Source organism: Gamsiella multidivaricata (assembly GCF_025024155.1).
Source record: "Gamsiella multidivaricata strain RSA 2152 chromosome Unknown BC939scaffold_9, whole genome shotgun sequence".
Classification (NCBI taxonomy): domain Eukaryota; kingdom Fungi; phylum Mortierellomycota; class Mortierellomycetes; order Mortierellales; family Mortierellaceae; genus Gamsiella; species Gamsiella multidivaricata.
In genome coordinates this window covers 528,393-553,857 of record NW_026251717.1, presented here as the reverse complement: position 1 = coordinate 553,857, position 25,465 = coordinate 528,393, and the positions used below count along the sequence as shown (strand labels likewise).

The following is a 25,465-nucleotide window of genomic DNA, read 5'->3' as shown; positions in this document are numbered from 1 at the left end:
ACCCATGCCAGCCATTCCATTCTCCGCCGATAAAACCCTGAACGTGCGGAGTAATCTCCAGACCATGCCACTACACGCACCTCTCCTTTTTTTACTTCTCCATCACCTCTTCACATCCATCCTCTCTGTCCTGACCGCATCGCAAAACCGGATTTACTCACACAGCAACTTTGCCCCAATTCCTTTCCCGATGCAGACACCAGAGCCAACCCAGGACTCGACCCTCCGGCGCCGTGCAGCCAACCAGCCCGATAACAGCGGCGCAGATCGATCCACAGAACACGTATCGCCTACAGGCAGTTCCACAGTAACAGCAACTGGACCAGGAGCAACAGTGCCGGGCACCGAAGTAACGCCGTCGCCAGTACCGCCCAACGCAGAACAATCTCAAGGCGGCAAGGTCTTTTACAATGGCCGAGTATACGACGGCACAGGCAGGTTGCCGCGCGACGCGCCCTTCACTCCAACCTACGTCAACGCCTACACCTTCAATTCCGCCATCGCCTTTGTCTCCCTGGTCGTCACCGCAACGTTCTTCTACTTCAAGATCATCGTTGGTATTCTAGAGTCACCACAGATCGGCCCTGATCGCGAGTTCCTCTCTTCCATGGCTTCTATGGGCCCAACAGATCGTGGTGTGCCTCGTCCTATGATGACACCCATTTGTCCGTTAACTCAGGAAAATCAGGAACAGCAACAGCAGCAGCGAGGGGGCAGGGATAAGGAACAGGACGATGGAGACTGCGTACTCTTTGGAAAAATCGTGGTCCTCGCTGATACCATTTCGATGTACGGGTACACGCATGCTACCCATGGCTGGCTCGGATATCTGGCGGACGAATGGGCTGGACGGGCCGATCTGATCTTTCGTGGATTCCCAGGCAAGTGTGTTTTTAGCCTCACATATATGCCGAACACAAAAGCAAGGCAGGGTTTCAAAAAAACGTGCTTCCATAATCGTCTCATGCGCTATGTCCATTTTTGCTCCCTTACTTCTTATTCACTTTTAAGGATACAACACACATTGGGTCAAATCCATCTTCCCAGAGTTGCTTCACCAAGAGTCCAAGGGACCCAACGCGGCACCTGTGAAACTGGTGGTCGTTGCTCTCGGAACCGACGACGCGTCTTTTCCTCATACACGCCAGCACGTCGCTCTGGACGCGTACAGGGAGAATCTAAAGTCTATTATCACCTCTATCCGATACCCAGAGTCACCCAATTACTCGCCCGACACCCAGATCATCCTTGTCACGCCCGCCCCAGTCCACGACAGCATGTGGGAGACATCGCTCACTGCTGTTAACCAGACCCTTGATCGATCCAACAATGTCACAAAGGAATATGTTGATGCCTGCGTTGAAGTCGGACAGGAACTCCGGGTGCCTGTCGTCAACGTTTGGTCCGATATCCAATGTCAGATCGAGGGTTCCTGCGAATTGTACGAGTCGGATCAGTTGGAGGATTATCTCATGGATGGATTTCATTTGAGGAGAATGGGCAACGAGGTGCTTTACAAGGGCGTCATGAATGCAGTGGCACAGCATTATCCACAATTGCATCCGGTTTGCTGGCCCATCGTGTTCCCGGGGTACAGCTCGGAATCCAGTGCTGAGCAGTCTGTTCTCAAACGACACTGCAGCAAGCATTAAAGCAGGTCAAGCCATATAGCGGCATTGCGTACATGGGATATCATTATTTATTATTTTATAAATGTGTATCCGGAAATAAAAAGGCAGCTCTCAATCTACTCGATCAGAAACAATCGCCCGCGACGCTGCTCCTTGTCATGATGTTGACTGGCTTCGACCACAACAGGATGGACTTTGGAGGCATCGCGAATAATTTCCATGGATTCCATCGCCGTGGCCTCCTGCTCGACGCTGATTTCAGGATGAGCTCTAGAGTCCAACAGACTGCCTCCACTCGCCAGTCGATAGAGGACCTCAAACACGGGCTTCCTTCCACTGACACCCCACGGCGATCGGTCCTGTCCAGCCTCGGTCCGACGCCAGTTCTCGATCGCCTGATGAACCTCAGCAACTTGGTGGATGCACTTTTGCTGGAAGACTTTCAGACGACCGAGCACTGATGCTGGTAGATCAGGGCGTGCGAGTATTTGCTCCAACGAACGTTCTGTCAATTGCATCGAAAGCAGTGGCTCGCGGTACAGATTAGGCGACTCCTTATCGAACAGCATCTTGCTAGGCTGGAGCGACTCTGCGACCAGATGAGCTATAGGTGGACACGAAAATGGGAATGGATTAATATAACGAAGCAATCAATAAAACCCAGTCAGTCAATAGTCAAGGGACTTGAACCCCTACCTGGATTGCCAGCACTCTCGAGGCTTGATACTAGAGATTCGATCAATAGCTGCATCTGTGTCTCGCTAGCATCCTTTCCTGCAAACAGCTTAGCCTGGTGGTCATACACTAGAGTCAGAGCTTTCTCGGAAGAGACCGCATACGGGAGACGAGTGCCTCGTGAAACAATCAAAGTCGTCTCCTCGCGAACGTCAGCCTCGTCATCTTGCAGCTGCCAGATCAGCGTCTCAAATAGCTGGAGATACGCCCGAGTCTTCTCTACGGAGGGCTGTGGTTGAGCGGGATCCAGCAGCTGGTTTGTAAAGAACGCGATGGATTCCAATGCAGCCTCCCGCAGTTGCAGTGTCTATTGTCGAAAGAAGAAAAAAAAAAAAAAAAAAAAAAGACGTGAGAACGGGTGTTGTATACGGGACATATCGCCTTGTAAATCAGAAATGTCATTGGGCGCAGCCGTTTACCTGGTCTTCATTGGCGAATTTGCGGATGGAGCCTGCCCACCGGTTCAAGCACTCGGTACGTAGGGATTCTTCGACACTGGCATCATTCCAGATCTAATGACGATATATCGTGTTGTTTAGCAACATGTGCGTACATAGATTGAACGCATCGATACGGAACACATAATATGCGCCATACCTGAACAAAAACGTTGCCTGTGGCAGGGAGGATGGCCTCGACAACAGCAACACCTCCAGCGGCTTCGTCGTCAATACGCATATACAGCTGATCCCAAAACTCAACAATGTTGACTCTAGAGTTCTCGGGGAAGGGCTTGTTTCCCCCCAAGCTTGAGATCATGGCCACCTCCAGTCGAAGGCACTCCAGGTTCTCCTCGCCCTCGAATAGCGTGTCGATCAGGGTGCTGTGAACCGCAGCGATATCGAGATTGGCCTCGACACCTTCCCTGTTCGACTCCAAGAGCCGCTGAAGTGTCTCAAGAGTTTCTAAACGGACTTCGTAGTCGTCGTCGTTCAGTAGGGTCGTCACCATGGCGGTCGCCTGAGTCCTCGACAGCGCAGAGTTCACGCCGAGGACGGACGCTGAGATAACGGTCCTGACCATAAGTCGTCGGACGAGGTGTCCGCCGATCTGTTGACGATATGTCTTCTTCTCCTCCAGGAGCCCCACAACAGTATAGTCCACAATAAAGTTGCGAATGCCCTTGAAGTGCGAATCGCTCAATCGCTTCATCTCCTCTCGTTCACTCTCCATCTCCATTTCTGCCCCGTCTTCGGCCTCGATGGTATTCCGACCCATCCACTCTTGTCCTAGGACAAATTCAGTATAGATCGAAAGAACCATCCATCGATTCACCTGGCAGCCAGTCTTGAGCACGCGCTCTGTAACAGGTCCGAACGCGTCTGCAAATTGGGTCACGAACGACCGACGGACTTGGCGGTCGGCAACACCCTCGCCCAAGAGATGTCCACGCAGTAGAAACTGCACCTGGACCAACAATCCATGGATCTCGTTCTGAGAGATATTGGCCTTTGAGCATCCGTGCAAGATATCCACCACCAAATTCATTAGCTTCCGAGAGGCGATCAATGGAGTTAAAGCTCTTGCAGCCATCTCACGCGTCTTCCAGATAGCACTTGCAGCACATCGACGAACCAAGACCACAAAGGCTGACATGCCTCCGTCAACTGCATCTGCGGGATCGGCGTGTAAACTGGGCTGCAGTCTCGACAGCAGTGTCAGAACTGGATACAGCCCCGGATGGACCCGATCCTGCGACGAGACAGCACTTAAGAGCTGACTTACAGCCACTTCGAGCTGGCCCTGCAAGAATTCACAGAGTCCCTCCAGACGAGCAAAGAGTTCACGGCTGGTGATACCGTTGATCGCCAGATGTTCATCACGAACTCTCTTTGCACCAAATACGCGATGGAGCAACGTCGAGAACAACATAACTCCACAGTTTCGCACCGCCCAAGAAGGCGAGGAAAAGGCGCGGATCGAGAGCTCGAGTCCTTGACCGACGTAGGGCAAGACCGATGTACTGAGTTTGGCGTCCATAAAGAGCCGTCGCAGGACATTCATGGCGTGAATCTGCGGGAGATCGACCTGTTGATTGGCGTCGGGACTGACGGGTTTAGCGGCGATGGCCATAACGCGGCGCATAACCATGGGCAACAATGTTCGGCGACTGTCCGAGAGCTCAGCGTTCACGATTGCAAGGATGCAGAGGGGTAAGCCAGCGGATCGGCGGGTCACCGAAATGGCGTCGCTCAAAATCGCATCGAGGTTCTCTTCCAGCCACACGCGGGGTAGTGCTGCCAGACCAGAGTCCTCCGAGTTTAAAAGTCGTGTGCAGAGCGAGATGTAGGCAGGGAATACGGATGAAAACGCTCCTGGATGACGGATGGTAGTCAAGAGTCTACGGAAAAGCCCACCTGCGCGGCCCAACGCGCTGGGCTCGAGAATTCCGTCAACCTTGAGCGTGCTGCTTCCGAGTGTGGCCTTGGAAAGGATAAGCTCCATAAGTGCGGATGATTCCTTGATGGCTCTCCAGCAATAGCTCAGAATGACCTGGTGGTTCGGTCCTCCACTCTGCTCAAACTCGTCGCCTCCAGACGAGCTGATCACAGCATCGATCGATTCCTCCATCTCTGTGAACGTCGCAGGAATGTTACCTTCGGGTGAAGGATTGGAGAGGACGCCCATAACTATGCCGCAGACGCTCTCAACAAGATCCATCATGTCCGAGTGAACGGCCTGCCACAGTGGACGATGATTCGTGACGACGGGCGAGGCATAATCGATAGAGGAAAAGATATAACGGAGCCCAATAAGGGTCCCATGCAAAGGGTGGTTATGTGCAGAGTCCAACTGGTTCACCCTCGCTTTCTCGAGCTGGATGCGGAGTAAATTTTGCAGGCGGATAGCAAAGTCAACTGCATTGCAATTAAAATAACGCGGTTGAGATATATGAGCGAAAGGTGTTCCGGGAAATTTACATAACTCATCTCAAATTCGATTCGATAGGACATACCAGCAGGGTTTTTGGTTTCCTTGGCAAAATGCACATTTCGTAGATCGCTGGAATCCTCGTAAGGAAGCTGGATATCCCAATTCAGCTCAATAGCATACTTTACGAAAACGGTCTTCAAGACCAATCCACCAGAGTCGCTTTCGCCTGCTCGAGTGCTCTTCAACCAGTCCAGGCCCCATCGGATCAAACCATCAACGGACTCTATGGATGTGTATCCTGAGAACGGGGCCTTGAAGGTCATCAGAACCTCGAGCGCCTGCTCGCGGCAGTGGTCGAATGGGTTTGAAAGACATCCAAGCAGAACCTTTGTATGCTTCTCGTTGGCGAACGGCAGCTGGAAAGGGAACCGCGAGACATCGTCTGGCTTGGAACCTGGTGGAAGAGGTGTGCTCTCGATACCGAACGTCTTAATCATGACGCTGAGCAGCCTCAGGCTTGTTGACACTCGTTGAAAGGACGCTCCAGGATAAATGGAGGAGAAGATAAGGTCGAGAAGCCACTCCAGGAACGCCTTTGTCTCTGCAACCTTGGCCTCACGCTCACTGATCATGGCTGCGACATCGGCTTGGGTCAGATTTTTTTGGCCAACAGGAGTATGAAGCCGAGCGATCTCTCGTGTTAGCACGTAGCAGTTTCCTCGGACGCGAGTCAAGAACTTTGCCAGGTGGGAGTATAGCTTTTGACGGAAATCAGGAACGACGGAATTCAAGTTAAGAGGGAGGAACTGCATCAGCAGCTCATACTCGACGGAGGCGACAGCGGTAGTGGATCGTCTCGATTCACAAAGAATACCCAGTACATCTATGCGAATGTCGCCAGAGACATTGTACATGGCCGAATGCAGGATAGAGATGTCGATCTTGGGCATATCAGAGTCGGAGTCGATTGCTCCTGTTGTGGCGGAGGACAGCTGAGCGTAGTTGCTAGCATCTACAAGGTCGAGTGAGCGGGCAATTTTGATTGCTAGGACAATGGCGTTGAATCGATATTTTTCCTCTGCGACATAGCCTGGATAGGAAGCGCTCCGGCCACCGAGCACATCGAGAAGCGTCCAGAAGGCCTCTGGGCATATCGAGAACAGAGGAGAGAGGATAAAGTGGCCAAGATGCTTGCGGATCAAATCATTATCTGTGGTGAGAGCCTGCGCAATGGGCTTCAGCCAAAAATGAATCCAAGGCTGGATTGCAGCCTTGCGTGCCGTGCGAGAAGCATTGAGGTCAGTAGTCGAGACGTCTTCAGCTGCTGCGTTCTTGGCAACCTTTTTTGTTGTCGCGGGAGTGTATAAAACGTTGGCGCCCTTGGCATCCAGTTCCAGACACTCTCTCCATGCTTTATCAATCATAGCATTGATAGCGACGGCGGCTCCCGGTGCTGTTGCGAGCTGTTCTAATGCCAAGATGGATTGAGCGAGTGCGTCCTGTCGAAGTACGATTACCTCCGCAATGGAAACTCTTCCAACCAGAATAGCCAAGATAGGGTACTTGGACTTGCGATGTCCATCCGCCATAAGAATGCGCTCCAGAAGCTGTGTCACGAAGGCTGGCGTTGTGTGTTCGTTCCGCAAATTCGATTTCAGGTAGACAATGTCCAAGAGCAGCTCGAGAATGTTCTTGACTTTGTGCTGAACAGTGTCCACGGGATCCTCCCAGTAATCCAATACGTATGTCGTCAGCTTTTCCTGGGCCTGCTCATTGATACAGTTGGCGAGGCTCTCTTTCATCTGTATCGATGCTGTTGATTTCTCGCCCAGATGAAGCTTTGTCTGTTGAAGCCAGTGACCCATGGTCTCGAATGCGAACGTCTTACTGGACATGTCCTTGGATGTTGCGCACAGATAGGCAATGGCATGAAACAGGACTTGGTGCAGCACAAGGCCAGTTGTCTGCAAGTCATCGAATACTGCTGGCGCGTACCACCGCGATATGTCCTCGATCGGCATGACAAGGGCTTCCTGCCGAATGTTGGTCAACAGTCCACGGACGATCCCCAACATATACATGCCAGCATCCTCCTCGCCAGGACCACATTTCTCACCTAGATATGTATTCCATCCGAAGTCCATCTCAACCATGACTCCGGGAATGTCGGGCAAATAGCTGGAGTCCTGTCCATTTTCTCCAAAGACTAGACCCACGATGCGACGTGTTGCCTCCTGGACACTCGGAGAAGTCAGATCGATGAGATTGGCAAAGATCATTCCCGATATGGAAGAGATGTCGCGATGGTATACTGCAGACGATGAGACTGAAATGGCGTCCTTGAGAATCTGAATGATATACTGTTGCGGACTGTGAGTCGAAGAGATCTCGAACTGACTTGCTGGAGAGAGTGTTTGTGGCAGGGATGAAAGGGGCGAAGAGCTGGTGGTGCTGACGATTAGACGAGATATTATGGCAAGAATCAGCTTAAGGATGAACTCCAGGTCCAGCATTGCTTCTGTATATTCAGTTGGAACGTGATCCCTAGGAATCTACAAGTATCAATTGAAATAGCGAGGTAAGCGCTTGGTTCACGAGAATCATCGTTCCAAAACTGTGTTTAAGACTCCAGAACTTGCCTCTACATTTGTTGCCTGAACGCGGGAATGGAGAAGTTGTGACAGCTGCTCCAGAATGGTGTGCATGTCAGCATGAAGGGCGGTTCTTCCCATAGCATAGTCGAGAGTAGTATATAGGCAAAGGGCGCGCTGGTGCCATGCCATGTCGATCTCGATACTGGGTTGTGTTCCTGTTGTAAAGATGTTGTTCATGATGCCTGATCGCAGTGCGGATACGATCACACCATCCTGATTTGTTTCGTCTGGTTGAAAGTACGGCTGCAGCGTCTGGATCAGCGCAAAGATCTGTTTCCGCGTGGCAAGTTTGGCTGAGGCAATGTAGTAGTAGGCGAGGAACTGGGCAAATGCCCTCTGAAAGTCGGGCTGATCCATCAATTGCTTGTTTCTCTCCTTCTGTGTTTTTGCCGCTTGTTCTAGAGCGTTCATGGAGATAAGGGGCAAGGCGTGAGCTGTGGACACGATGGGACATCTTCTCAGTCTAATGGCTTTGCCGTCGTATTACGGCAGCTAGTCCTACCAAGCTTCTTGAACGCAGCAGCCTGCTGTTGAGCCGTGGTCCTGCCATAGGTCTCCTGCTCGTGCTTGGACTCGCTAACAAAGTGGATCCATGCCTGGACAAGGGGGTGCTCCTGACTGAGAGGTCTGAATGGCTCTACGAGATCGGACCAGCAGGGCGAGTATGCGACAGACAGATCCTTGGACTGAAAGGCCTGCTTGGTTCGTTGGTGCAGCACCATAGGTCGTTGTCCTTTATTGCTGCTTGACGGAAGCGACCGAGGAGAAGGGATCTTGTGCAGGACCAAAAAAAAAAAAAATGTTTTCGATTGAGTATGGCCAGGACTTGCTTTGCATCGTGCATTTGCCAGCCACCCAACATTCATTTTTCTCGTGGTCTCTTCCCCTCAACGGCCCAAAACCCAAAAAAAACACGCCTTGCTTGTTACAACTCTCGCACAAAGTCATCCCCTACTCGGCTGCCATCAGTATGAAACTAGTCATCACCCCCCGATCCGCAAAGTCGCGCAAGTTCCCCATCACTCTCGACCTCACCGGCTCACCTGCCGATGTCCGTGTCGAAGAGGTCCAGGCTGCTATCGAAAAGAAATTTCCCCAGCTGTACCCCGACCGCCAGCGCCTGACCGTTGAGAAGGCCGCGCTCGAGTCTGGCAAGACCCTCGCTGACTATGGCATCAAGGACGGCGACTCTGTCACTTTCAAGGACCTTGGTAACTTGGCATTCTTTACCCAACAAGAACGCGTCTCTTGACTCTATCCTATCGTTGTTCGCTAACAGAGAGCTGTTTTAATTGTCATCCAGGTCCTCAGATTAGCTGGCGTACTGTCTTCTTGATCGAGTACGGTGGTCCCTTGTTGATCCACCCTCTGATCTATTACCTTCCTTCGTTGTTCTACGGGCAGACCTTCGAGCACTCTTGGATGCAAACGTACGTCCTTTCGCCTATCGTTCGCCATCATTTTGGAGCTTGCACGTTAAAGTGGCGTGTTCTTTCGTACTTCTTATCACATCCTGCATCCATGCATTTATGACATGGAGCACGATATCTCGAATGTCATGACCCTGACTGATCAGTATCAATGCAAATTCATTTTACTCACAACCATATCTACGACCTGTCTTTACTCTTATCTATAGTGTGGCCTACTGGATGGTGATGGTTCACTTCTTGAAGCGCGAGTACGAGACCGTTTTTGTCCATCGCTTCTCTCACGGAACAATGCCCTTCCGCAATGTCTTCAAGAACAGTGCTCATTACCATTTGTTGTCTGGAGTCAACCTCGCCTACTGGGTGTATGGCCCCTGGAATGCCGCTGGCGCGAAGGTCGCCGAGAGAAGCGATGCTCTTGTCTACGGCTGCATTGCCCTCTTCATTTTTGCCGAGCTGTCCAACTATAGCACTCACGTCACTCTGCGTAACCTCCGCCCTCCTGGTACCCGTGTCCGCAAGATTCCTCGCGGCTATGGTTTTGACTGGGTGTCGTGCCCTAACTACTTTTTTGAGACCCTGTCCTGGTTAGCGGTCTCCATCCTAACCATGTCCTGGTCCGCCCACTTGTTCTTTATTGTTGCCGTCGGCCAGATGTACATCTGGGCTGTCAAGAAGCACAAGACATACCGCAAAGAGTTCTCAGATTATCCCCGGGGACGCAAGGCCATGTTCCCTTTGGTCGCGTAAAGCCCTCACGTTTGCAAAAGCCCTTCGCCATTTTTTTTTTTTTTTTTTTCGTGCCCGAGACTCGATTGCATGCTCGCTCGACGAAAGCTCTGACGACAGCATAAATAAAGAAGACGCTGAAAATACATGCATGGACAAAGCGATTTTTTTTTATTGGGAAAGGTTATCGAGCCCGACTGACTTGCAAGTCCAGTTCCACCAAAACTTCTGCTTTTCAGGATCTCGGCTCTCTTCACTCGACTCATTGTCCCCGTCTTTGGTTAAGTAGGCGCCGTTCTTGGTTCTTCCTTCCCCATTCATGGCATTGAACACTCGCGCACCTCCTTCCTGCACAGTCGAGGCAGCGCTGATCCTCGAGATCACATTGTCCATTAGGATACGCGTTGCAAGCCCAGAGTCGCGCTTCAAATCTGTTGTGGGAATGAATCCTGGACAGACCTGTGTATATCGGTTTCATTCGTAAATAGATAATTCAATGTTCCACAGCACAATTTATAGCACGATTTACAGCAAGGCCATGTCTCTTACCGCGTTCACTGTGATGGCGTTATCATCCTTGAGGGAGGCAGCCAGAACATGCATGCAGATGGTCTGACACAATTTTGAGTTGCGATAAATCATCATACCCTCAAATTCGCGAGAGCCGTCAACATTTTCGAAGATCAGATAAGGGCCTTTCCCACGGCCCACGCCCGGCTTGTGAAGTGTGGACGAGACAAAGACGACGCAAGATGGCTCCTCGGGCCATGTCTTCGATCCAGTTCGTAGGGAGGGCAACAGTAGTTGCGTTAACAGGAACTGGGAAAGGTGATTGACTTGCATGTTCATCTCGTGGTTGTCCTCAGTCAGTTGACGAGTAAAGGCCATGAGGCCGGCGTTCAGGATTAGGGTATGGATGCCATGCGGGAAGGAAGATATAATGTCGTTTGCAAAACGACGAACCGATGCAAACGAAGCAAGGTCGAGAGGACGATACTCGACCGTGTTGCTGTTGGTGACAAAGGATTCAAGGGATTTGACGCCCTTGGCGCCACGTTGCGGGTTGCGGCAGCCGAGGATAAGGTGGACATTGTCCAGGGACGACAGGATCAGCTTCGAGCACTCGAAGCCAATGCCGACGTTTCCCCCTGTCATGATTATGACCTTTTTGGGTGCAGGCTGGGCAGTAGGTGCTTGGGTGGCCATGGTTCTGGTGGAGACAAGAAGGGTTGGTTGTGTTCTTTGCTACTGTGGCGACCTAATAAGAATAAAATGCGGGCGCTGTTTTTGCGACTGCTTTCATCTCAATGCGAGGCTTTGCCCCTCTGAGCATATGTTGTTTCGTGCTGTCTCGCTACTCTTCGTCCTTCTTTCCTTTCCTCCTATACGCTCATTCAGGAAGAACTCTTCTCCCTCAGCCTGAGTGTTTCTTTTTAGCTGATCACCGAACTACCGCCATTGCACGCGTGCTGGTGTCACCATGGCGGCTAACCTGATTGTCGAGCAAATTGACTTCAAACAAAACGAGGTAAGTGCGCGTGTCTTTATCGGCTTATGGAGTACTCGGAGCACCAGAACCAGACTATTGACGGATGACTCTTGCTTGCTTGCCTGCCCTCAACGTGATGGTGCCAACAGGATGTCCAATATCGCGAGTTCAAGACCGGCGTCACTTTGAACCTCAGAGAGAATCCTGTGGTACCTGGTGCAGCAGCCAACACCAACCTCCTTGTTGTCTCCAACACTTATGGCTACTTTGTCGCCGGCAGCAGTGATGGTAAGGCGCTGCGGTATTCGACTACGCTGTCCCCCTTACTCTATTTGACTTGGTTAAACGCTATAACATGCTCACGCTCTTTCCTTCATATTTGTTAGGATTTGTCTTCGACACTCTTGATGCACTCAGATCAGCATTTGAAGACGGTCAAGCAGACGCGGAGAACAAGTTCAAGGCCAAGACCAAGGTCGACATTCCCGAAGATGCCCTTCGAATCATCCGGCTCTCGGCAGATGAGCTCACTGTGGTATTGGCCTTGCAAGGCGGATATATTCATATGTACAGCGTCGCTAATCTCCTTGCCAACGTATGTCCAAACCTCAGTGGTGTGTCATGCAAGAAGGTTATGTCGTTTTGTTGACTTTTAATGTGAGGCGCTGATCTCATCTAACTCGTTGAATTGCTTGAACATCTTAGCCCAAGAGTGCTAAGCCTGACAAGAAAGTTTCTGTGGGAAGTGAAATCTTGGATATTCGACCCAACCCTGCTGTCGAAAGGAACGGACTTGCAGCGGTCTTGCTTGAGGAAGGCGTGATAAAAATGATGAACATGGACGCAGCCAACACGGTCACTCTCGACAAGGCCAAGTACACAGCCATAGCATGGTCTGCCAAGGGAAAGCAGATCATGTGCGGAACAGAACAGGGAACCCTCCACCAGATCGACCCCGAAGGAGTCATAAAGAAGGAGCACCAGGCAAATCCAGACAACATAAATCATCATGGTAGGCTGGAGTATGCAAAGGGTGCCTCTATACTATTCTCTCGAGCTTCTCAAGTCTTGATGCTGACTTCACTCTTACTTGTATGCTTGGTACATAAAATAGTTGTCGCCATCAACTGGATTGAAACAGCCATATTCATCGTGGTTTACTGCCCGCCACCCGAGAATGGAGAGACTTTGTTCGAGTTCAACGTTTGTCTTATTTCAAAAGAAAATCCAGCTCAACCCAAGTACTCCAGCTTCGGTGAAATGTGTTTCCCAATGCCGAGTGACGAGGCAGGCACGACGTACTATATGACACCCTCTTTGAAGTCGTGGTAAGTGCCCGTGTACTTGACCATAATCAGGCGCATTGTTTAGGTCTCTACTTGAACACCTGAATTGACCCTTACCGGTCGGCCTTGCATTTTGAATTTTAAACAGGGGAGGCAACATCAAAGAGTTGATTACTGTCACAAGTTCGCCATCGTCAGACGCTGGTATCATTGGAAGATCTGCGGACGGAAGCTGGGAGAAGTGGGATCTCGACGACACGTATCGACCAATTGTTCCTGGAGTGGACACTGAAGCCCTATGTGTGGGGACAGCACTGGATTTGACTTCAACAGCGACACTACCGCCGCTTGACGACGATGGGCCCGAGATCCAGCCAACTCCGATCGTTTACATTTACAATAATTTCGGAAATCTGGCCGCCTATCACCTCCTCAACCTGCAGACAGCAAAGGACGGTCGACCATGTCCTGCCATGGTGAAGGCACGCGCATTGCCCCAGAGTGGTGCGAAGCCCAAAGTTGCAGCGAGTATCCCATCAGCCCTCCCTAGCGCCAAGGTTGCTCCTACCCTTGCCTCGCCCGCGAAGGCAACACCGCCAGCATTGACACCCTCGCCCTTTATGACAGCGGCGACGGGACTCAAGGCGTCATCAACTGCAGCTCCAACCATTGCACCGACGCCGCAGGTAAAGTCGCAACCAGCGGCGAAAGTGGCCTTTGGCGCCGCTCCAGGATTGTTTTCAAACACAGCCAGCATGTCCGCCGCTCCTCCAAATCCTGTCGTGACCCCGAATCCATCGTTTCAACAAAACAGAGCTGTTTTGCCCAAGCAGCAGCAACAGTCAAGTGTTGTGCAAAAAATGCTCCAGGAAGCAGAGGAACCGCTCACGATCAGCCACAAGAAGATCGAGGAAGATGAAACATCTGCACCCATCCCCAAAGCCAGTGCAGCCATGGACGCACTTTCTAGACAACTCGAAAACACATATTTCGCCATGACAGAGGAGCTCAAGACTCTGCAGAGCCATGTTAGAGAGACGCAGGAGCTGGTGAAGGCACGTGAGCATGTGTTTGGGGAACTGGATCACTTCCTGATGCTTACCACGAAGCGTATCAAGTTTGCAAAGGACACAAAGGGATTGGCCGAGACTGTGCTCGCAGATTTCGTCCAGCTAAGAACTGACCTCATCAAAGGTTTGTTTTCGGCTGCTCTAATGCTGCTCTGTTATTATTAATCTTTTTGATTGGCAACCTAACATTCTCTTTCATTTTTTACATAAAGTAACGACAAAACGAGAGGAAATTGGGCGCTTGCTCAAGGCTCGTCAAGACCCAAATCTGCGTGAAATGGTCCTGTCCAGTGAACTGAATCCCGCCCAGCTCAGCCAGCAGAAGCAGATGAAGGCATCGTTTGAGGTAAGTGCGGCTACTACTGGCAATTATAATAAGAATCGCAGCTATGTTTACTTTCTATCATGGTGCGAATGTTGATTATATCATGCTTTATTGTATCTTGGTCTTTAGAACGTAGATAATCGCTTGCGAGAATTGGAGGACTATGTGGAAAGTTTGAATCTAAGAGCGACCAGGATGCGCCAGGGTCACGATCCCGAAGGCCCCACTTTGGACAGTATTCGTCGCGCTATTCGAAACATCAGCAGTACTCTTATTCAAAGGCAAGCTGACTTGGATGGACTCTCGAGCGAGCTTGATCGTTTGGCCATCTCCGCGAATCTCAACCCGACAGTGGACCGGACAACGGAGGCACCTGCAAAGCAGCAGGTTGCGACGAAGACCCGAAGGAGTGTCCGTCTATCGGAGTCATTCTCAGCCCCTGTTCAGCAGCGACCCGCGACGCAGGCCAAGGAAGAGCTCGCTCGCCAACTCAGGCGCGTTTTTACGAGCAATCCACGTTCTAAACCCCTTTCAAGCACACTGACTCAAAATTCTCTTGGCGAGCCGCTGTCGGCCTTGCCTAATACAGCTGCAACGGAATTTGTCCCAGCATCAGAGCCACGACGCGCAGAGGCTAAGAAACGACTTTCAGCCGTCATTCCATCGCAGAACGAGACATCACCAATGGCACCCACGTCGCTAGCAGCAGCAAATCCCGCTACTTCGTTCACCAAGATCGCGCCTGGACTTGCATCGCCATCACCAGCGCCGGCCTTCGGAACCACAGCGTCTGCGTCATTTGGAGTTGCCGCCTCTCCTGGATTGACTGCTCCGTCGTTCGGCTCGCCTAAGCCCTCGCCTACATTTGGAGTGTCTCCTGCACCAAGCTCCAGGTCAGGTCCAGTCCCTGGATTCGGACCTACTTCTTCATCGACGTTTGGGATGGTGTCCTCTCTGGCACCAAAGCCTTTATCTGGTACCAGTACTACATCCCCTCTTTCGTTTGGATCGTCACCAGCTGCAAGCGCCAAACCCCCAGCCTTTACCGGATTTCAACTTCCAAAGCCAGACACGTCGTCCGCCTCGGCTGCTGCTGCTGCTCCAGCTGCAGCTTGGTCCTCCCTCAAGGCAAATACTGAAGAGCCGAAAGCCTTTACTGGGTTCCAGGTCCCTAAAACTGGAACTCCATCTACATTAAACACCGTTCAATCTGCACCTGTTCCAGTATTCAGTTTTGCGAAGCCTGTTCCACAAGAACCAGATCAGAAGGAGCAGGACGAGCAGGACGAGCAGGACGAACAGGACGGCCAGTATGAAGAGAAGGAGGGCGACGAAGAAGATTATGAGGAGGAAGGATATGAGGAAGATGAGTACGAAGAGGAAAATGAGCAGCAGGATTCCCATGGTCGTCGGGTGCGTTATGTGCATAATGGTCATGAGTACGAGGTTGAAGAGGGCTCCGAGCCTGAGACCTGGGGATCGGATACCGACCAACGCGACTACGATCATGAGGATGAAGGAGAGGATGAAGGAGAGGATGAAGGAGAGGATGAAAGAGAGGATGAAGGGGAAGATGAAGGGGAGGATGAAGGAGAGGATGAAGCAGAGGATGAGAGCAAACAGGAAGAGAGTCAAGTACCCGCCAAGCTGGAGACCAAAGAACAGCCTGCCAAAAGTGCTTGGGCAGCACCAGGATTCCAATTCCCAGCGACTGCTCCGCCTACATCGGGTACCCCAACCACGACGACTACCTCCAGCTCAGGATTTTCCTTCTTCGCAGCTGCTGCCAGCAAGGCGGCGAAGGAGGCAAAGGAGGCAGCAGATGGCGCGAAACTGCAACCATCCTTTGGCACCCCCAGTGGCACAAATACGTTTGGATCTACAACATCATTCTCTTTCGGCAAGCCATCCAGCTCCTCAGCTCATGCTTTTGCTTCCTCCGCGCCCAAAGAAAGCACTCCAGCTAAGGAAGAAGCACAGCCTATGACCGTTGCTCTACCTGCAACTACATCCACAACTCAGGTATCTCGAGAGACGAAGCTTGTGGACAGTGATGCCGAGGCGAAGGATACGGCCGAGCAGGAAGATGAGGCGTATTCAGAAGAAGAGTATGACAAGGACACCTATCGTGATGAGGCTGGATCTGAAGATCAGGCAGGAGATGATGAGGAAGAGACGGGAAGTGTCACAGATGGTGATGGAAAAGAGTATGACTCTGACCAGAATGAGCAGGAACAGGAGCAAGGAGATGAGGAGGCGGATGATAGCGACAAAGAGTCGGCATTGACCGCGGTGCAAATTCCTGGTGCCACTTCATCCAAAGGAAAGAGCGGATCGTCCACGTCGTCCGGTGAATCCTTCAGCCTTGTCAACAAGTCTCCCTCACTCGAGGAATCTGACTTGGGCTTTTCCAAGGTTGGTCTGGGTGCTAGTAGCTCCAAGAAGGATGATGGAGTGACTTCTCTAGTGAGCTCTGCTTCGGAATCTACAGCAGGCGCTCCTCCGACCTTTGCGTCAACTTCATCACTCAGTTCGGTCCCTACCTTTGGCTCGGCTCTCACTTTTGGATCTGCCCCTGCATTCGGATCTGCCACCGGTGCTAAAGCTCTACCAACTGGTGTTGATTTACCCTTTGTCAAGCCGCCACGCCATCGCAAGGAGTCTAGGGATTCTTTGGATTCTAACACGACAGATGATGAAGCCGATAATAATCTCTCCGATAATGACAGTTCTCCAGTCATTCGCGGTCGAAACGCAGCACCTTCACAAGTAACCGGTTTTGGAAAGTCCTCTGTCAAGGAGAACTCAGGCGGTCTCGACTCTTTTAACCTGTCTTTGGGTGGCGATGCTTCATCCAAGGCAGAGTCCAAACCCAGTTCTAGTGCATGGGGCACGAGCTCGACCTCCTCTTGGGAATCTGTGAGCCACACCTCTGCACCCTCGAGCGGCTGGGGTATGGCCGGCACCTTGGGCTCTGCTCTACCAGCAACATCGACACCTGTCAGCACTGCATCACCATTTGCGACGCAGACATCTGCGCCAACAGCATGGGGTTCCGGTAGTAGTGGATTTGGACAAACAGCAAAGCTCGGATCAGAAACATCAGCATTTGGACAGACAACTCAGGTCAGCAGTGGCGCTACGGGCTTTGGACAGACCTCGACATTGGGAAGTGGGTTCGGGCAGACCTCTCAGCCAGGGAGCACTGCAACTACTGGGTCCGGATTCGGTCAAACTTCGACGTTGGGTAGTGGCGCTTCCACAGGATTTGGCCAAACATCGACTCTTGGCAGCGGAGCTGCGTCTGGTTTTGGTCAAACAGCGACGTTGGGCAGTGGGACTACATCTGGATTTGGTCAGGCGTCCAGCCTTGGGTCAGGAACTACATTCGGTCAGTCGTCTCAGCTGGGTAGCGGTGGCTCAACCTTTGGCCAACCCGCAACACTTGGGGGTACCACAGCGTTTGGACAGTCTTCTCCATTGGGTGGGGGAGCTGCATTCGGCCAGACTTCGCAGCTGGGATCAGGAACGGCATTTGGACAAGCCTCGCAGCTTGGAGCAGGTACGGGCTTTGGCCAGACAGCCTTTGGACAGCCATCGCAGCTTGGAGCAGGCACGGGCTTTGGCCAGACAGCCTTTGGACAACCATCGCAGATTGGCGCAGGCGCGGGCTTTGGCCAGACAGCCTTTGGGCAGCCATCACAGATTGGTACAGGGCTTACCAAAGCGCAGCCCACGTCCTTTGCAACGCAGTCCAATTTTGGATCATTTGCAAGGTAAGATATATGTTCAATGTGTGCAGTTGCTCTTTTGTATTTTGTATTTTGTATTTTGTATTTTTTATTTTTAAAGCTAACTGTTTTACTGCTGTGCGTGATGTGTTTATAGTACTGGTACGAATGCGTTCGCTGCTTTGGCCAGTACTAGCACCAATGTCCTTGATCAGCAGGCTAGCCAAGGCGGCGGATTCGGTGATGCTGGCAGCGGAGGCAGCGCCTTTGGCGCAGGGTAAGTTGTTTGATATCCTTTTAAGTTTTGGACGCATTTGTTCTTAATACTCATACCTTACTTCATTTTTGTCAATAGAGGAGGCTTTGGTGGTGGTAATGGTGGAGCGTCAGTCTTTGGAGCTGGCGGTGGGTTTGGTGACAACGACCAAAGCTCTGGAGGTTTTGGAGGGGCCAGTACCGGTTTTGGAGGAGCCAATAATACCTCGTCTGGATTTGGATCCTTCGGTGGTAGCAGTGCAGGAGGCTTCGGCTCTAGTAGCGGCGGCGGATTTGGAAGTGGTCAGGGCGGCTTTGGTGCTGCTGTTGGCAGCGGTGGGTTTGGACAGCAGCCCCAAGGTCAAGCTGGGGGTGGCGGCTTCGGCGCCAATACTTCTAATGCCACTCCTAACAAGCCATCCTTCAGTACATTCCGTTGAAGACACTGCAATGATAGTAATAACCCAACAATAAAACAACCGTCATTGAACTCATGTTTCGTACTTCTGTGTTTGCGCGTTGGGTCTGGTTTACAACTCAATGGACGCGTGGAACAACTGGTCTTTTTAAACTATCCTGCAGCAGGCGCCTATGACATTATTCGATAGGAGCCTGGCGATTCAGGGCAAAGGTCCATTGTTTATTGATATTGTATGAAGCTACTCAACATGCGGCACAGATAGTCCATGATGTTTGCGCACAAAGCACACGATCCTCCTCACAGCGTCCATGGGATGTCCAATGCCACCCCCGATGTACGCGTCGTTGAGCGCGAAGTGAGGAGGAAGGTAGATTCCCCTGTCGCACAGAAGGGATCTAACGATCCGGGTCCTATCGTTTTCGTACAGTGGGTTGTAATGTTTACACTGCTGCAGCCTGCGGATGCCACAATCGCCTCCCCATTTGCTCCTGGCCACGAGGAGGACTTGAGCTTCGCTCACGACTTGGACCGTGCCATCTATACCGCTGGCATTATCGAGGGCAATATTGGGTTCCAGTTCCTGAACATCCAACTCATCTAGACTGTATTGCCTTTTTGCATCCTCCTCTGAGATCCATGAGAGAATCAGCACACCGTACCGCTCCATCGGCCGCATATACCCTGGCAAGGGCTCAGGGCTAGTCTTATGAAGATCTCTGCGGCACTGCAGACAACGTAGCCCTAGGGTGTTACCAAACGGCAGAAGTTCGTCCGCACCCGTTCCTGAGAGGTTAGGGCGCGTTTCACAAGGTACTTCCTGGCGGTTGACGCTGCCTTCATCGACGAGAAGGGTGCTCCAATAGACATTCTAAGCGGTAGAAGCAGAAGCAAAAGGTGCTTGGTACTGTGGCGTATATGCCTTTTCCAATCAAATTCAAAAGGCGTAAACACGAAAGACATCGTGGTAGCTGCTCTCACTTACCGACATGATGTTTTATATCACTTGTCTGAGGGCTGATGTGAGTAAGAGATGTCGCGGCGTAATAAAATAGAGGGGCTGTATGGAGGGAGAGAGCTAGGAGGGGGAGATGGGGTAGGAAAACGAGACGAGTCAACGAAGAAAAGAGATAGACAAAATATACTCGAGAAAAAAGTGCCATGGCGATGGATGGTCTTGAGTACTTTGCAAATATAGATTCAGCCTTGGGAATACAAAAAGCACAGCTTTCAGACGCGTCAAGGTTTCTAGCTTGTTATCAGTAAAATTTTAGTGGTACTGCCTGTTCCTGAATCGACGCGTTATTTCTTCATCTCTATTGTAGAAGCACATCATCACACCGCATCATTCCTTGCATCTCCTCACCTACTTCACCTCCTTTCATTCTCATGACTATGTTGCCTATCCCTACCAACTTGTTCTCTTCCTTCCTTCGATGCTCTGGAGTGATCGCATTATTGTCATTCCCTCTCCACTAAAGGTTTTAATGCAAGAGCAGCGTCAGAAACTTCAATTACTTGAGTATTAGTAGCATATTCCTTGAGAGCGACACAGGCATTGGACCCGACATGCTCGATCAATTGGCTAGTCGAACGTATAGGGCTGTTTTCATGACATCTGATATCATCTTTGAGAACAATTGCCTTACACAGCTTTAGAGCAAGTATTAATGGAAACAGCGACTGGAAGCAATAGTCGTGAACGAGGCTCATTGTGTCAGCACCTGGGAATTCAAACATTCGATGGGAAAGGGTAGTTTACACAAAATCAACAAGCGTAGTCGCAAGTCAAATGAGCAAACCCTCTCTTAATCAAAGCAGACACTGAAGATTCTTGTGCCTCAGTTTCCTCTTACTCAAGGCTTTCGGTCATAGTGTGGTGGTTGTCGCCATCCGTTGTAATTTGAATAAACGTCTCAAAACGTCGTGCTACTAGCTTCTGGAAGCCTTCCTTGGTCAGTCCTCTTCATAAGCGACACGTTGAGGTCGTCCGGACGAGGATGTTGCCTCGAGAATATAGTGATCTCTGAGCAACCTCATTTTTACTTTCTAATATTTCCTTCTGCTGATACTGCAGAGTGATAGACCAGTCTTTGTTAACAATCGGTCTGTTTTGTATATGTAAACGAGCGCACTATCTGTGACTAAAAAGAAACACATGAATATACATGGTGTATCAAATGGTATCGACAGCTAGCGCTTGGTCCTGTATCTCCTGAATCCCGTTGACAACCGTCTACCAGCCTCGTACCTCATGGGCCTCGTGGGCTTTACTCTCTTGCCCGAGAAATTCCAAGTCCTCAAGGGCATGTTGCTTTTAAGAATTCCTGAATGCACTCAGTTTGTTCCATACGACCCTTTCCTGCGTCTATCGATTGTATAACATCAGATGTTGTTCTATAGGTGGAAGCTTCTATTAGTAAAATGAAAGCGTCGATAAGTATCTGTCGAAGCATATTTGAATGGTAGACAGGATGATGAAGACCAGCGGATAAAACTTTCCGACAGGCGAAAGGCAGAGAATATAGACACACAATTTTCATCGTCTACCCATAAACCCACAGGATCACATTTTTTTTTTCTACGGCTGTTGTTCATGGATCGGCCTCATTGATACCACGATCTATTGGGGTCTACGATACTAGTCGAGTTCTACAGCTTTGAACCCCCGGTAGCAGTGAGCTTGTCAGTGCAGGAAAATACCTTCGACGGGGTATCGGAAAACAATCTGAAACAGGGCCCTTGCACGGGTTGCTGCTGTGCTACATCAGACTGAGACAACCTCCGTTCAGTGCTATTTGCACATATCTGGTGGTACGATGTCTCGATCTGTGTAAATCGCTCTGTGAGCACCAGCGTCATCCGTGGGTGAGCCGTTTTAGAATACTATTCGTAAACAGTGCAGGATGGGAACGTTTTGTAAGGGGAAGGTGCTTTTTTTTGACTACTTACATAATAAGATCCATTCAATTATCGGTTATGCGAACAAGAAAATAGGGTGCCTAATTTTAAGCAATAAATCGGGAATAAGTTCGTGAAGACGATACTCCTCGATGCGAAAGTTTTTTTTCGTTACCTCTGGTATCCTAGAACGTACAGCAACTGCTATACGAGACAGACAAGGACCGCCAGTCGAGTGTCAAACAGTTTGGTTCCTTGCGATCGATGTAGTCGGTGAGAGTGGCATGGTTGTGTAAAAATGTGTAACTGACACAAAAAAAGGGGTCGCCTCGGTTTGTGATATCCTGTTAATTGGGGTTACTTGAGGCTACCCCTGGTTTTCAACCTTAAAACGCTAAACCGAAACAGTTTGCACCGCAACTATGGAATGCATCGTCGGGCCAGGTCCACTTTCTTCTTCTACATATAACACCCGCCATTTTTCTTGCCCTCTTCTGCTTTCTTTCTTCTTCTCTTCAGCAACACTTCTAATTCCTCTGTCATTCTTCAACATTTGCCTTCGTCTGTTTACCTTTGTCTTCATTCTGTGCAGCTAGTCTCCATCTCCACCTCGCTTCACACCTACACGGCCACACTCACCCACGCACTCTTGATAAAATGACTCACCGGATAACAATGCGTCCCTTCGTGGCCGCCATCATCTTGGCCGTCCTAGCCATCACAGTTACATTCGCCCTTGTCCCCAATCCTTCTCAGCAACAGGATCGCCTCATTGATGGCTACGTCATCCGTTCTGAAGCACATGCTTTGGGAAAGTTCAAAGACTCGGGTTACAACTCTCTCAGCAACCTGGCCGTGGGTCGGTATCCATCGGTCTTGCCTGCCATCAAGGCCCTCCCTCCTATGGTGGCTAGCAACTCTAGCTCTCTCCAGAAGCGCGCCTGTAACTGTCCTGCGGGCTATGGATGCTGCCCGTAAGAACCCAATTGAAAACGAGACCCTCTACGATCGGGAATAGACTGATTCGCCAGCAAAGTCTTCGCACTCTAACATCCTCATTTACATGTCGTTGGGAACGTAGGGACAACAAGTGCTGCCCCGGCGACCAGCTGTGCTCCACCGCAGGATGCTGCGACCGTGAATATCTCTACACCTGCGGTGGCAAGTACTGCTGTCCTGTATGTAATCTGTTTGTGTATTTTAAAACTCGGTCCTTTTCCTCCATTTTCGTATCACCATCAACCATTTCTAACAGGAGATACGCTGTGTTCCATATTTCAATAATAACCCCCTCCCCGCCACCTGTACTAGTACTCAAACTGCAGCTTGAGCGGACATTGCGGCTGCGAGTCCCAGAATCAGCAGCGTTGCGGAGATAATTGCTGCTTTTTCGGCTGCACCGCCGATGGTATGTAATCAGGTTCCTTTTTTTGTTTGGGAGAGCGCTAGGGGAATTATTTTATAGTAGCAATATTAACCAATCGAGATGGTTGCAATCAAACCAGGTCAACAATGTGCTTGTCCTAAGACCTACCCCACCTCGTGTGAAGACGGCAAGACCTGCTGTCCTCCAAACGCCGTCTGTGCTGGTAACGGCAAGTGCAGTCCTATCGGCAGCAACACCACCTCGACCTCGACCTCTATCGCCACCGCTGCTCCCCAGCCTTCATCTGGACTTTCTGAATCAGGGTCAGCAGGGGGCAATCCTAATGCTGGTGGTGCTGCTGTTGTGCCTGCAGGCGCAAACAGCCTACAGTACACCTCCGTCATGATGGCCGCCCTCTTGGCTATTGCCGCCATCTTGGCTGCTGGCTGCTAATTGTAAATGACAGAGGAGCATATCCACACAGCACCCCTTGTACCATAGACTATCAGAAACATAATAAATCCGCATTTCCTTTTTATGGAACGTATACATGAATCTGGTGCTATATTTTACAAGGGCAATCGATATGAAGAGAAAAAATTTCTTTCTCTTTAATCATTCCTCCTCCTCTTCAACCACTTATCGCTCCTCTTCACTCCTCCGACAGGCACAAAGACCTCCTCAACAACAACAGCAGCAACAACAACAGCAGCAGCGTATCTAGGAATAAGGCTACCGCAGCGACAAAAAGAAAGAAAGAGGCACCTGTGCACCACAACCACCGTTCGCAACTTAGATAATGCAGCCCACCCTCTTCTCCAACGTCAGAACAAACCTCTCACACTTGCCTCGGTCCATTTCTCCGCACTTGGCCTCACCCGCCTCGCCTTCATCTTCATCGTCCTCGATCCGCTCCCTCTCCCCAAGCCGCCACTCTCCACACTTACGCTCCAGATCCTCCTCTCCTTCCCCAAGGAGGTTCGCTAGCGTACTCGCCTATCACGCGACCCCTCCTCCTGACGGCTATGGCAAGCGCAAGACGACCCCAACGGACGAACAACAACAACAACAACAACAACAACAGCAGCCAACACAGCAGCAGCAACACGGACAGCTAGACGGGGAGGACTTTGAGCCCAGTTTAAGAGAGCCATTGCGTCGAAGCGCCAGCAGCAGAAGCAACAGAGACAGAGACGAGAGTCCAGGTCGAATTGCCTTCAGAAACCTGGAAGAGTCTTGGAAGAGGTTCGAACTAGAGTCCTCAACTTCTGCGGCGTCGTCGCCTTCGCTTGGATCGTCGCCTTTGCTTGGGTCGTCCAACTCAGCAAACGGATCGCCCAGTTCCAGACCAGCTTCGCCCTCGCCTCTATCTCGACCGCTGTACAGGGAATTGATTGAGTGTGCATCGCTCAGAAACAGTGCAGCAGTCAAGGACGATGAGACCGTCAAGGATGTAGCAGTGCCTAATGAACGCACATCGAGTAGCACCGGCATATCTACGCCTATCACAAAGAGCACCCACAGCGGAGGAGAGAAACCATCATCAGGTCCAAAAACCTTGTCACGGCCATCATCCTCATCTTCGTCGTCGTCGTCATCTTTGACGGGAGTGGCGACCCCTGGGGAAATTGCCAGGACAGCAGACGAATATTTTCAACAAGCAGGACCCCCACAGGGATACAAGAGTACGTTCTTGGCCTCAGATGAAGCTCGACACATTCTGGATCTGCCCTCTCTCCTGGGCAAGGACCCCAACATGATTCCAGCAGTCCTAGCAGTACCTATTCCACTTCAGCCCACACGACCTAGCAAGGGTCGTTCCTCATCTGTGCCCTCCTCAACAGCTGCGGGCTCTACAGCAGGGCCATCTAGTGATCAGGAGGCGGACACACAGGCCTCGAAAGCGGTCAGTGATCTGGATGCCAAAGCCAGGTCGACGGCCAAGGCCATGACCAAGCGATATGCGGCCAAGAACCTCAACATGACTGAGACAGAGGCTCACCGCATGGTCCAACTGATGGCAGCTGAGATTGTGGCGCTTCATGAGGAGAGACAGGCGATGGTGCGGAAGATGGAGCAGGCCAAGCAGGAGATGCTGGAGGCTGCCAGGTTGCTGAGGATGAAGGCTGCGGGCGGTCCCCAGACTGGTACGATGGGCGAGAAGCCCCAGGATATGTCGGACGAGGAAGAAGGGAGGCAAGGACTTGACGCCGGCTTGTATGACAAGGACGAGTGGAGGAGATGAATGAATACCGGCATCGAATCTTGAACTAGCATCGGTGCCAATAAAGTCTTTCGTAGTACAGGTACAATCGAGCCGTTGAGTTATGGCCCATCCATCACATATCGACCTCATGAAACAAGGTCCAGTTCGACGCAGGGGTATCCAGCGCAACACAGGGCTGATTTTTGTTGTCCCAATTCTATTGGTCATTATAGGTGCGTATCTTTATTTCATGGTCGTTGCAATATGCGGTTGATGTGTGTTATGTGCGTTCGTTTTCGTGAGGTTAGACTACAGGGAATATGATATAATCGATTCGTTTTTTTTTCTCCTTCGTTTCGAGGCAT

At 50.9% G+C, this 25,465-nt stretch overlaps 7 protein-coding genes across 7 annotated transcripts; 5 read left to right on the top strand and 2 right to left on the bottom strand.

Annotated features, from left to right (window-relative positions):
* Window positions 1-79: 79 nt before the first annotated feature.
* BC939DRAFT_440850 (SGNH hydrolase-type esterase domain-containing protein) lies at window positions 80-1,762 on the top strand. Its single transcript, XM_051554136.1, has 2 exons — window positions 80-881; window positions 1,012-1,762. The coding sequence occupies exons 1-2, from the start codon at window positions 191-193 to the stop codon at window positions 1,650-1,652; spliced, it is 1,332 nt and encodes a 443-aa protein (XP_051415935.1). The 5' UTR covers window positions 80-190; the 3' UTR covers window positions 1,653-1,762.
* On the bottom strand, window positions 1,710-8,669 carry BC939DRAFT_323552 (putative death-receptor fusion protein-domain-containing protein). The gene is made up of 7 exons (XM_051551541.1): window positions 8,397-8,669; window positions 7,880-8,292; window positions 5,323-7,792; window positions 2,964-5,224; window positions 2,786-2,878; window positions 2,328-2,673; window positions 1,710-2,235 (listed from the first exon to the last, which is right to left on the bottom strand). The coding sequence occupies exons 1-7, from the start codon at window positions 8,614-8,616 to the stop codon at window positions 1,748-1,750; spliced, it is 6,291 nt and encodes a 2,096-aa protein (XP_051415934.1). The 5' UTR covers window positions 8,617-8,669; the 3' UTR covers window positions 1,710-1,747.
* Window positions 8,670-8,864: 195 nt separating this feature from the next.
* Window positions 8,865-10,074, top strand: BC939DRAFT_393290 (3-oxo-5-alpha-steroid 4-dehydrogenase-domain-containing protein; the record flags this gene model as incomplete). Its single annotated transcript, XM_051552081.1, has 3 exons — window positions 8,865-9,105; window positions 9,198-9,324; window positions 9,534-10,074. The coding sequence occupies 3 exons, from the start codon at window positions 8,865-8,867 to the stop codon at window positions 10,072-10,074; spliced, it is 909 nt and encodes a 302-aa protein (XP_051415933.1).
* A 150-nt stretch (window positions 10,075-10,224) lies between these two features.
* BC939DRAFT_499970 (uncharacterized protein) lies at window positions 10,225-11,259 on the bottom strand (the record flags this gene model as incomplete). Its single annotated transcript, XM_051559996.1, has 2 exons — window positions 10,225-10,512; window positions 10,603-11,259. The coding sequence occupies 2 exons, from the start codon at window positions 11,257-11,259 to the stop codon at window positions 10,225-10,227; spliced, it is 945 nt and encodes a 314-aa protein (XP_051415932.1).
* A 6,492-nt stretch (window positions 11,260-17,751) lies between these two features.
* Window positions 17,752-18,700, top strand: BC939DRAFT_440842 (uncharacterized protein). Its single transcript, XM_051554135.1, has 3 exons — window positions 17,752-17,999; window positions 18,112-18,231; window positions 18,310-18,700. The coding sequence occupies exons 2-3, from the start codon at window positions 18,123-18,125 to the stop codon at window positions 18,681-18,683; spliced, it is 483 nt and encodes a 160-aa protein (XP_051415931.1). The 5' UTR covers window positions 17,752-17,999; window positions 18,112-18,122; the 3' UTR covers window positions 18,684-18,700.
* A 3,258-nt stretch (window positions 18,701-21,958) lies between these two features.
* Window positions 21,959-23,449, top strand: BC939DRAFT_440836 (uncharacterized protein). The gene is made up of 4 exons (XM_051554134.1): window positions 21,959-22,502; window positions 22,610-22,706; window positions 22,840-22,936; window positions 23,034-23,449. Exons 1-4 carry the CDS (start codon window positions 22,186-22,188, stop codon window positions 23,345-23,347), a joined length of 825 nt encoding a protein of 274 aa, XP_051415930.1. The 5' UTR covers window positions 21,959-22,185; the 3' UTR covers window positions 23,348-23,449.
* A 7-nt stretch (window positions 23,450-23,456) lies between these two features.
* BC939DRAFT_323461 (uncharacterized protein) lies at window positions 23,457-25,431 on the top strand. Its single transcript, XM_051551540.1, has one exon. The coding sequence runs from the start codon at window positions 23,694-23,696 to the stop codon at window positions 25,137-25,139; it is 1,446 nt and encodes a 481-aa protein (XP_051415929.1). The 5' UTR covers window positions 23,457-23,693; the 3' UTR covers window positions 25,140-25,431.
* The last annotated feature ends 34 nt before the right edge of the window (window positions 25,432-25,465 follow it).